This window comes from Ranitomeya imitator, chromosome 7 (genome assembly GCF_032444005.1).
Source record: "Ranitomeya imitator isolate aRanImi1 chromosome 7, aRanImi1.pri, whole genome shotgun sequence".
In the NCBI taxonomy this organism is placed as follows: domain Eukaryota; kingdom Metazoa; phylum Chordata; class Amphibia; order Anura; family Dendrobatidae; genus Ranitomeya; species Ranitomeya imitator.
The window spans coordinates 86,297,475-86,309,652 of NC_091288.1; the positions used below are offsets into that span (position 1 = coordinate 86,297,475).

At 43.9% G+C, this 12,178-nt stretch overlaps 1 protein-coding gene across 1 annotated transcript in view; it reads right to left on the reverse strand.

The window, feature by feature from the left end:
* HAUS1 (HAUS augmin like complex subunit 1) overlaps positions 1-12,178 on the reverse strand; it is a 111,622-nt gene that overhangs the window by 10,077 nt on the left and 89,367 nt on the right. The window contains exons 4-6 of the mRNA XM_069733575.1: positions 5,751-5,885; positions 5,476-5,599; positions 1,605-1,670 (exon numbers count right to left, since the gene is read on the reverse strand). Of these exons, the coding sequence (XP_069589676.1) occupies positions 1,605-1,670; positions 5,476-5,599; positions 5,751-5,885 (325 nt within the window). The remainder of the gene's footprint in view (positions 1-1,604; positions 1,671-5,475; positions 5,600-5,750; positions 5,886-12,178) is intronic.

Consider the following 12,178-nt stretch of genomic DNA (forward strand, 5'->3'; position numbering starts at 1 on the left):
GGTACCTTCTACATCCACCTTACACAAATGTCCCATATTGGATCCCTCCTGGATGCCTGTAGCGCAAATCAGTTCAGCATAATGGGATTGGCGATACCCAAAGTTTGTCTCCATGGGCTCAGCCAGGTGGGGGCAATCAGCTCTCATGTGTACCTCCAGCACACTATGGGGCCTCTTTCTCCTCCAGACAAGTTTTGAGTGGCCTTCCTGGGCTCTGCTCGCCGAGCCAGGGGTGGAGATTTAGGGAATCTTCCGGACACCTTCCGGGGAGTCCCTCCCTGGAGCTCTTTGGTTGCCCCATATCGTTCTATCAGGTCCAACATCTGGAGTGCATTAGTAAGGGATGCTTGCCCGACCCATGATTGGAGGGAGTGGGCCAAACCCCTCCAAAATTTATCAGTCACTATGCGGTCCAGCATGGCCATGGGAGACAGTACCTCAGGCTGCAACCATTTCTGAAATAAGTGCAACAGGTCATAATAGTGAGAGCTAGCTGGCTTGGAGGGGTCAAACTCCCACTGATGTACCTGCTGGGCCCGGACCAACACATTTACCCCAAGACGTGCTAGTATCTCACCCTTGACGACTGCGTAGTCCTCCCTCTGCTCAGGGGGATAGGTCTTGATAGGCTTTCATAGGTCCTGGAGCCAGAAACGGAGCAATGACTTCTGCCCACTGGTCCCGGGGTAGTCTCTCCCGCTCAGCCACTTCCTCAAACATCTCCAGGTATGTCTCGACGTCATCAGATTTCTCCATTTAGGGGATCACTGTACGTACCGCTTTCCGGACATCATGGATTCCCCGTGAAGCTCCTCTTGTCTGCGATGCTGTGATATGCTGTATCAACAGCTGGTTGGTTTCCTGCTGCTGCTGCGTAGCCTGCTGCTGTTGTTGCATAGCATCCACAAGCACTTTTATTGTGGCCTCCATTTCTGCAGAGTTCCCCGACTGGGTCTGCGCCACTCCTTTCACCCAGGACATAAGCCGGAGTTCAAAGTAAAAATAAGCAAAAATAGCCTGGCCTCACTGCGACTGCCCGCATTCGAACACCAAAATATAGGGATTGGCTCTGGTGAGCAGTGGTAAGGCCGCAGTAATGAGGCAACACACAGGCTTACAGTCCAAACTTCAGTGGTTTATTGACACTAAACAGTCCATGACAGAAAGTATAAGAAAAAACCAAACATACTCCAGCTTGGAGAACCACTGGTCTCAGACTCACCCTTACACGGGACGGGCTTAACTAAGCAGCTGCCAAGTCAGCGGCTTCCACCAGGTGCAATTCCCAGGGTTGCTAACAGTCATGTCACCGTCCTTTGTGGCATAAGTGGCAGAGAAAAACAGTTCAGGCTCATTCCAGCCCAGCTCCACACCCAGAATAACATGTGCCAAACAAAAGAAACTCCATTACATAGTCTATAGCCACACTCACAGGTGAGGTACCCATCACATGGGCTGATCACGTGATCGTGACATCACTGCAGGTCCTCAATCTTAGGAAAATAACAGGCCAAAACTTATCCTGCTGGGAGAAATATATCTTCCGTCCAGCACTACACCTTTTACTGCACCACAACCCCCAAAATCACACTGCAAATACCTACCTCACACAAAGACACCAGAGACCGATGAGTTAACGAGTCCTCCATCCCCGCTGTTGACAACTCATCCTACAGAAGAATTGAGTATTATTATATAGGTTCACATAAGTTAAATTTACTAAATAGGTGTATAAAAATAAATTGATCAGAAATTAGACGTATACCTCCAACAGATGTCTCTGATGCATGCAACTATACCTACAGAGGCATCAGTCGCCCATAGGCTCCATATTTTACAGTACGCCACTGTATGGAACAGCACAATAGAGGGTCATTCCATATCAAGTGATCCAAATATGAATATTTTTTTTACCTGACGTCTTTAGATTTTTTTTTTGTTTTGTTTTTATGAAGTAAAACTTTAGTTAATTACAAATTAAAAGTTTAGAATTTTTTTCATCAGTTAATTTTTTACAGATTTTTAAAGTTTTGAAAAAGTGCGGATTTTGGCCTGGTATGGCTTTCCTTTTTTTTATCATATCTCGGGCTATAATTAAGATAAAGAGGTGGGAGAGGCATCATTGTTCTCAGAACGGTGCCAGCTTTCATTTGATATGTCACAAGACTGTTTCTTGATATTTTGTTTTGGAGAAATCAAATTCAAAATTTTGATGCGCAATTGTGAAAAAAAAACGTATGTTTTAAAATTGTGAAAAAATGCATGTGTGTTACTTGTGTTCTCGTTTATATTTGTACAGGGAGTCAACTTGGGACCTGTCAAATTTGTATTTATTTATTTATTTTTTTTAAGCCTTGAATCTTCTGATTTTATGTTTGTGTGAGTTTCTTCCCTTTTTCTTTTCAAATGACAACTTATTGAATTCAACATTTATATGCAACAATAAAGAAACACAAAAAACAAATACCGAAGTGCCAGAATAAATACCGTATATACTCGAGTATAAGCCGAGATTTTTAGCCCACTTTTTTGGGCTGAAAGTCCCCCTCTCGGCTTATGCAGACACCGCGTCTGTCACGCCTTGCACAAGCGGCTGTCTCATATAGACCACCCCTCCATATTCATTAAGGAAGTGTATCACTATATGCCTATACTGGCAGGTCCCTTCCAAGCACCATCCACTACATGTAACTGATGAAGGTCTAATTGATGACCGAAACGTTTTGTTGCTGGAAAATAAATTTACTTCCACGTACAAGTTGAGTGCCAGGTTTTATTACACATAATTTAGGTGTTGGAACCTACCTGAGCACCACAAATTATATGCTGTGCACACGTTTATCTACTAATATGGCCTCTGGAGGCTGGAGCTGCTGGCCTGTCATCTGCTCTGCATTTTTACTGTCTACCCCTGGTCATTCTCAGCCCTAAGGCTACGTTCACATTTGCGTTGTGTGCCGCTGCGTCGGCGACGCAACGCACAACGCAAAGAAAAACGCACCAAAACGCACACAAAAACGCTGCATTTTGCGACGCATGCGTCCTTTTTTGCCGAAATTTGGACGCAAAAAAAATGCAACTTGTTGCATTTTCTGCGCCCAACGCTTGCGGCAAAAAAAAAACGCATGCATCGCACAACGCATGTCCATGCTTCCCCCATGTTAAATATAGGGGCGCATGACGCATGCGTTGCCGCAGCGTTTCCCGACGCAGCGTCGGGAAACGCTAATGTGAACGTTGCCTAACAAAGCTTTCTCCTCTGTCCTCTCCTGCTTGTAAGCTGTAACATAATAAAATAATACAGTAATATCTAACAATCATGGATTATTTGGTAAATATAGACCCCACACTGTTAGACCACAGGATGAACAGATCTGAGTGCGAGATTTTCGAATTGACACTGTAATAGTTTTATTTTTTAAAATATGAGCCCAGCTTGTATTTTGGTACAGATGTGGCTAGGAGCATAGCAGGCACATGTGCAGTTTTTAAAATTTTTAAATTAAACTTTTTTTTCGGAAATGCGTTTTAAAGTTTTGCGCTAGCGTTCGTATAGGTAAAATATTATCAAAGATACTCTTGTGACATATCTGGTGAAAGCCTGTACAGTTCTGAGTAGAATAGTGTTTATTTTGTTTCTCTATCTTTTTTCTAGCCTGAGTTATGGGGAGAAATGTAAAGGAAGGCAACACCGAAATTCGCACTTTTTCCGAACTTTGAAAATCAATAAAAAAAAAAATCTAGAATTTTTTTTCTTCACATTTTGCGTTCTCTGACACTATTACCAAATAACAAAATCTCAAAAGAATTAAAAATATAGTGGTAAAAATCATTGGTTCACTTGACATGGAATGACCCAAGACTGAGGTATAGAAGAGCCTAAATGGACATTTTACATAGGGTGAAAGAAACCAATGGATATTCCCTTGGCGTAAGTACTGTTTCCATGATGCATTGGGTAATGCACAAAAGAAATGTGGTATGAGAGCACCATAAAATGGTTGATCACGCTTCAGATTAAATTCTGCAGCCACGCTCTGACACTGCAGATTATTATATATTCTTTTATTATTTAACTATCAAGCAGCGATACAATATATAAAAAACTACCGTTAAAAAATATACAAAACAATCATACAAAAAAAATTGTTATCGTATATTTTTTAACGGTAGTTTTTTATATATTGTATCGCTGCTTGATAATTAAATAATAAAAGAATATATCTTGATCCAGTCTGGTCTTCCTGGTGCATCCTTTGGTTTGGTGATTGGTTTTGGTTCTTGGTTTAAGTGGTCTCCACTTTCTTTTTACTCAAAAGACACCCGGGTGAGCTAATATCACTATATTTATGATTGTGATACTGATTTATATATAGCCTTTATTTTATTTGGGTTGTTCTTTTGTAATTTTCTCTACTGCAGATTATTGCAACCTCAGAGAGCACAGTGCATGCTGTGAGGATTTTCCGGTGCCAAGTGGTCATGTGTCAGCAAGTATGCCATTTGCATGAATGCGGTCATGTGCCGACTAGACATGCGCGATCTTGTTCAATACAAGTGAATTGAGCAAGGCCGGGCACCTCTAGTCGGAATGTGGCTGAAATTATGAAAATCAATTACATACAGTCATGTGCCTGGCCACTCGCAGTACTGTGAGGATTTAAAAGTCTGCAGTCTCGTCCAGTGAATGCAGACTTTGACCTCAAGCTGGGACAACCCAAGTAAAGGGTTTTTCCCATCCTCAGAAGGATATTGCCAGATTGTCTGGAAAAACAGCTACTAATTTTAAATACACAGTAAATTGCAAAAGTTCTTATCTTTAGAAGAAATTTTTTTTCTTTTTTTTAACAGCTTGTTGACTTAGACCGACCACTGCTGCTATCTAGCTAGTAAGTGATGCGCTGAAGCTGGTCATGAATAGGATGGCAACATTGAACTCCAGCGATCCTGGCCAGCTTCAAAGCAGTGCTTAGAAGTGCAATAGGGGACAGCTTTTAAGCGCTATGCATGTTATCCAGGTCTAGCAACGGTGGTCAATCCCAAGTCAATGAGCTATGAAGAAAAGAATGATAATAATAATCTTTATTTTTATATAGCGCTAACATATTCCGCAGCGCTTTACAGTTTTGCACACATTATCATCGCTGTCCCTTTTGGGGCTCACAATCTAAATTCAAATGAAATACAAACATTCATAACTGAAGAACAGCTGAAAATTAAACAATAAGTAAATGACAATACCCATTTACAAAGAAGAGAAAAATCTTTATGGATGCAATATGACTAATGCCCAACTCATACATACCTGACAGAGGACCCAAAGCAGCTGGTAGTGCCCGAGGGTCCTCCGCTGAATTCTATACTTCCTGCTTCTGCATGTGATCGCAGCCGTAGTGACATCAATATTTTTATTTAATTATTTTTTTTTAAAAAACTAACATTTTTAGATAGGATTTATCAGAGGGAGATGCTAACCTTACAAGTTTGGATCTTGTACTTATATTCCTCCGATTTAACTTTCAGCTTTTTCAGGTTTTGTACTTTAACTTCCACTTTGGCTTTCTCCGCATTGCACTGCTCCTGCGCCTTTTTGAGATCCCTTAATATTTAAAAATAAAAAAACAAAAAAAAAAACAGATAAAACTGTCAGATGAAAGCTGCATTAACCATTTCATGGTGGATTTAAGTGCAGATTTCACATTGTGGACAATGCCCACAGCAACTTGGCCACGTCTCTGGAGAGCACTTACTGTTCCAAGGATTTCTCCAGCACTATGGCATTTGTTAATTTCTTCCTTACACTTCTCAGCTCTGACTCTAACTCTTGATTTCCGGCCTCAATCGCCACCAGTTCGGCACTCAGCTCATTGACAGCAGGAATATAGCTGGAGGGTGGGGGGAGACAGGACATAGAGATCATCAGGAACATTTAGGCTGGGGCGAGACCAACTTTTGGCCACCATACGAGGCTGAAGACTTTACTATGCAGCGTCACAGGTAGCAAATAGTGAGTGGCCATGATGCACAAGACTCTAGGTTTTCTAATCTAATTGCTACTACTTTCTATTGTATTATCTCAGCCATAGCTTGATTCACAGCTATATTACTCACTACTAGTGTTGAGCATTCCGATACCGCAAGTATCGGGTATCGGCCGATACTTGCGGTATCGGAATTCCGATACCGTGATCCGATACTTTTGTGGTATCGGGTATATAGAGATGTGTAAAATAAAGAATTAAAATAAAAAATATTGATATATTTACCTCTCCGGCGGCCCCTGGTGAGTCCGCGGGTAACCGGCAGGCTTCGTTGTTCAAAATCAGCGCTTTTAGGACCTGAGAATCACGTCCCGGCTTCTGATTGGTCGCGGGCCGCCCATGTGACCGCCACGCGACCAATCACAAGCCGCGACGTCACCGCAAGCTATTAGCGCGCTCATTTTTGAAAAATGAGCGCGTTAATGACTTTCAAAGACGTAGCGGCTTGTGATTGGTCGCGGCCACGCGACCAATCACAAGCCGCTACGTCTTTGAAAGTCATTAACGCGCTCATTTTTAAAAATGAGCGCGTTAATAGCTTGCGGTGACGTCGCGGCTTGTGATTGGTCGCGGCCACGCGACCAATCACAAGCCGCTACGTCTTTGAAAGTCATTAACGCGCTCATTTTTAAAAATGAGCGCGTTAATAGCTTGCGGTGACGTCGCGGCTTGTGATTGGTCGCGGCCACGCGACCAATCACAAGCCGCTACGTCTTTGAAAGTCATTAACGCGCTCATTTTTCAAAAATGAGCGCGCTAATAGCTTGCGGTGACGTCGCGGCTTGTGATTGGTCACGTGGCGGTCACATGGGCGGCCCGCGACCAATCAGAAGCCGGGACGTGATTCTCAGGTCCTAAAAGCGCTGATTTTGAACAAAGAAGCCTGCCGGTTACCCGCGCTGAGTTCAGGGGCCGCCGGAGAGGTAAATATATCAATATTTTTTATTTTAATTCTTTATTTTACACATCCCTATGGATCCCAGGGCCTGAAGGAGAGTTTCCTCTCCTTCAGACCCTGGGAACCATGAGAATACCTTCCGATACTTGATGTCCCATTGACTTGTATTGGTATCGGATATCGGTATCGGCGATATCCGATATTTTTCGGGTATCGGCCGATACTATCCGATACCGATACTTTCAAGTATCGGACGGTATCGCTCAACACTACTCACTACTGCTGTATATGGCCTCTGAACATGTTCTATATAGAGAAAGGAATGCAAGACTCCCTCATGTCTTTGTGTACAGTGCATGGTAGACATCATAGCTGCTATTCTCCACCCCCAGACACAACTAAAAATTAGAAGCAGAGCCTACAAAGGGGAAAACTTATGGAAAATGCAGGATACAAATCATATAATGACCATAAAGAGCAGGGGCAGACATACCACATGTGCAGCTGCACTGGGCCTGGAGGTGGGGGGGCCCCTGCAGGGCGGCTAATAATAAGGTCAATCTGGCCCCGAAGCTCTGGGGGTCCCCTGGCCAAATTGCCCTCATATGCAGAGAGGCGAGTGGTGCTGAGTGTGTGGCTGTGGGGGAATGGGCAGGTGTGTGTGTGTTTGTATAAATGGTGGAGAGGGCAATGATGGAGGTGGTGGGGGAGAAGGCAATGATGGGGGTGGTGAAGACAATGAGGGATGTGGGGGGGGGGGGACTTATGAATAGGTGGAAGGGGGAGGATGACATGAGATATGGATGTAAAAGTGAATTAGGTGGTGGAGAAGGGTGCTAAGCCCCCGATACTGTCCTCCCGATCTCACAATTCATTGTGATGTTATCTATCGGCAGGGCTGTGGAGTCGGAGCCCATTTTGGTGCAGTCGGGAGTCATGGAAATTGAGGAGTCGGAGGTTTGGCTTACTGACTCCACAGCCCTGGTTATCAGGGACTTAAAATTTATTGGGGAGTGGGAGAGGAGGGTAGGCTGCATAGAGCACTTTATAAAGAACAGAAAGGTGGGAGAAGACGCTGTCATGGACTTGTAATGAATTGAGAGGCGGAGGAGGATGCTCAGTACCCGATAGCGTCTTCTCCCACTTCCAAATTCATTATGATGCTATCAAGTACTTATATATAATGAATGATGGAGACACAGGAAAGAGACTAAGGCTATGAGAACACGTTCAGGATTTGCAGGAGAAAAAGACGGATTACTTACTGGTAAAGCTCTTTTAATGAGTCGACGACAGCACCCACATGAGAGGGATCCGCCCATAGGAACAGGAAACCTACAGAAATAAAAGGGGTGGTCCCCCTCTCCTCCTCAGTTGTTTTTCAGAAGACGAGAGGAACTGTCTGGTGTTAGCTTAACCCCTTCAAGACCTTGGGATTTTCCATTTTTCCGTGTTCGTTTTTCGCTCCCCTCCTTCCCAGAGCCATAACTTTTTTATTTTTCTGTCAATTCGGCCATGTGAGGGCTTATTTTTTGCGGGACGAGTTGTACTTTTGAACGACATCATTGGTTTTAGCATGTCGTGTACTAGAAAACGGGAAAAAAATTCCAAGTGCGGTGAAATTGCAAAAAAAGTGCAGTCCCACACTTGTTTTTTGTTTGACTTTTTTGCTAGGTTCACTAAATGCTAAAACTGACCTGCCATTATGATTCTCCAGGTCATTACGAGTTCATAGACACCTAACATCACTAGGTTATTTTTTATCTAAGTGGTGAAAAAAAAATCCAAACTTTGCTAAAAGAAAAAAGAAAAAAAATTGCGCCATTTTCTGATACTCGTAGCGTCTCCATTTTTCGTGATCTGGGGTCGGTTGAGGGCTTATTTTTTGCGTGCCGAGATGACATTTTTAATGATAGCATAACGGTGCAGATACGTTCTTTTGATCACCTGTTATTGCATTTTAATGCTATGTCGCGGCGACCAAAAAAACGTAATTCTGGCATTTCAAATTTTTTTCTCGCTACGCCGTTTAGTGATCAGGTTAATGCTTTTTTTTAATTGATAGATTGGGCGATTCTGAGCGCGGCGATACCAAATATGTGTAGATTTGATTTTTTTTATGGATTTATTTTGATTGGGGCGAAAGGGGGGTGATTTAAACTTTTATATTTTTTTATTTTTTTAACATTTTTTTCAACTTTTTTTTTTTCACTTTTGCCATGCTTCAATAGCCTCCATGGGAGGCTAGAAGCTGGCACAACTCGATCGGCTCTGCTACATAGCAGCGATCTGCTGATCGCTACTATGTAGCAGAAATGCAGGTGTGCTGTGAGCGCCGACCACAGGGTGGCGCTCACAGCCACCAGCGATCAGTAACCATAGAGGTCTCAAGTACCTCTATGGTTACAATGGAGACGCATCGCCGACCCCCGATCATGTGACGGGGTCGGCTATGACGTCATTTCCTGCCGCCCGGCCGGATGCGGTAGTTAAATGCCGCTGTCTGCGTTTGACAGCGGCATTTAACTAGTTAATAGGTGCGGGCAGATCGCGATTCTGCCTGCACCTATTACGGGCACATGTCAGCTGTTCAAAACAGCTGACATGTCCCGGCTTTGGTGCGGGCTCACCGCGGAGCCCTGCATCAAAGCAGGGGATCTGACCTCGGACGTACTATCCCGTCCGAGGTCAGATAGGGGTTAATACTTATTCACAATTTCTATATATATTATCTAATTTACATATATCCATCCGTGAGGGAATCACTATTCTATTAATAATATATCTCACTCTGGAGGAAGTGAGTGGGTGCTGTCGTGGACTCATTAAAAGAGCATTACCGGTAAGTAATCCGACTTTTTACTCTTCACCAAGACAGCACCCACATGAGATTTGCAGAGAGCAGTCACCCGGGTGGGACCACCGTGCCGAGGACAGCTCTACCAAAAGCCAAGTCAGATAATGAAGACAGGTCAAGCCTATAATTATTATAGAAAGTTGAAGGTGTCGACCAGGTTGCGGCCTTACATATAAGGTCAATGGAAATTTTCGCTTTCTCCGCCCATGAGGATGCCATAGCCCGAGCAGAATGTGCCTTCACTCCTTCTGGAGGATTCGCGCCTTTTGCTGAGTAGGCCAGACAGATGGCATCTCTGATCCATCGGGACAAGGTAGCCTTTGTGACCCCGTGACCCTGAAAATATATAAACAGAGCCCTACTCTGTCTCCAGGACCGGGTTCTGTCTATGTAACTCAAGACTGCTCTCCTTACATCCAACATATGAAGCTTCTCTTCCTCAGGACCTGACGGATCATTATGAAAGGAAAGAAGGAAAATCTCTTGTGACCTATGATAACTTGTCACCACTTTAGGGAGGTATAAAGGATCTGGCTTGAGAATTATCCTATCCTGGAATGTTAATAGGAAGGGAGGGTCTACCGAAAGGGCCTGGATATCCCCAATTCTTCTGGCAGATGTCAAGGCCGCTAATAGAGCTACCTAATACGAGATGTTTTTTAAAGGGATAGATTCTAATGGCTCAAAAGGGGGGCCAGTTAGGGCATCAAGGACCAGGTTCAAGTCCCAAGGTGATAGACGCGAGATGTGTACTGGGTTACTTTCCCATGCCTTAATGAATCGTGCTACCCATCTATCTCCTGCTATATATTGGCACCATAAAGGGCTCCTAAAGCAGATACCTGGACTCTTAATGTATTGACTGATAGTCCCAGCTCTCGACCTTTCTGTAAAAGCTCTAGGATGGCTTTTATCTGGACTACTTCAGAGAAGGGTTCCGTATAGTAGTCCAGAAAGTTTCTCCACACTCTGCCATACATATATTGTGGTTGTAGATTCTTTCCTACTTAGCAGCAGTGTGTTGATAAGGTCATTGGATAAGCCCCTTGATCTTCGTATCTGCCTCTCAAGTTCCGCGCTGTCAAGTGGAGGCCTTTCACTTGCGGGTTACAGAACGGTCCCTGAGATAGCAAGTCCGGGTCCGCTAGCAGTATCCAGGGGTCGCATAGACATGGCTCGGAGGCATGAGAACCAAGGTCTCTTCGGCCAGAAGTGTGCTATGAGAATCACCCTTGCCCTTTCCTCCCTTATCTTCCTGATAACCAGTGGAGTTAATATCATTGGCGGAAAGGCGTATGCAAGGTCGAATTGCCAGGGAAATTGAATGGAATCTACTATGTCTGGCCGATCCGCTGTGTTTAGGGAGGCGAACTTCTGCACCTGCCTGTTTTTCCTGGTCGCAAACAGATCTATTTGTGGAAGCCCCCATAATTCCACTATTCTATGGAATATGCGACCATTGAGAGTCCATTCTCCCTGCTGTAGCGTGTGGCAACTGAGGAAGTCGGCCTTCGTATTTTCCTCGCCTCTGATGTGAAGAGCCATGAGAGACAACAAGTTGATTTCTGCTAAGTCGAAAATATTCCTTGATGTAGACATTAGACTTTTTGATCGCATTCCGCCCTGATGATTTAAATACGCGACTACTGTCATATTGTCTGATAGGATTCTTATGCGAGATCCTTGGAGCTGGGGAAGGAAACAATTCAAAGCATGATTAACTGCTTTCAATTCCTTCCAATTGGAGGTATGTTGTAATTCAACAGTGTTCCAGAGACCCTGAGCTAGATTCTTCCCTAAATGGGCACCCCGCCCGTCTGGACTAGCGTCAGTGGTAATTATTGTCCATGGAACCCCCCTGGACAGATGATTTTCATTTAACCACCAAGACAGGGAATCAAATACCTACTCAGACAGGGTAATTTTTCTGTCTAAACGCCCCTCACAATGGTGCTGTGCATATAGAATCTCATGTTGTAAAGATCTAGTATGGTATTGAGCCCATTGGACTGCTGGAATACAGGTGGTGAGTGACCCTAGGAGGGACATGGCTTTCCTTAGTGACATGTGAGGGCTGTCCTTTGCTAAACTAACTTTTGAGATTATGGTCATCTTTTTGGATTCTGGGAGGAGACACCTCTGACTTACGGAGTCCAGAAGTAGTCCCAGGAAGGACTGGAGGTTTTCTGGAACCAGCCTGGATTTTTTTGAAATTCACAATCCATCCTAATGCCTGTAAAGATGAAATAGTATTAGCCAGGCGCTCTTTACATTGGGAGGCAGATTTTCCTATTACTAGAAAATCATCAAGACAGGGCACTATTAGTGTATCCTGTTGACGTAGATAAGCCATCACCTCCAGCATAAGTTTTGTGAACACTC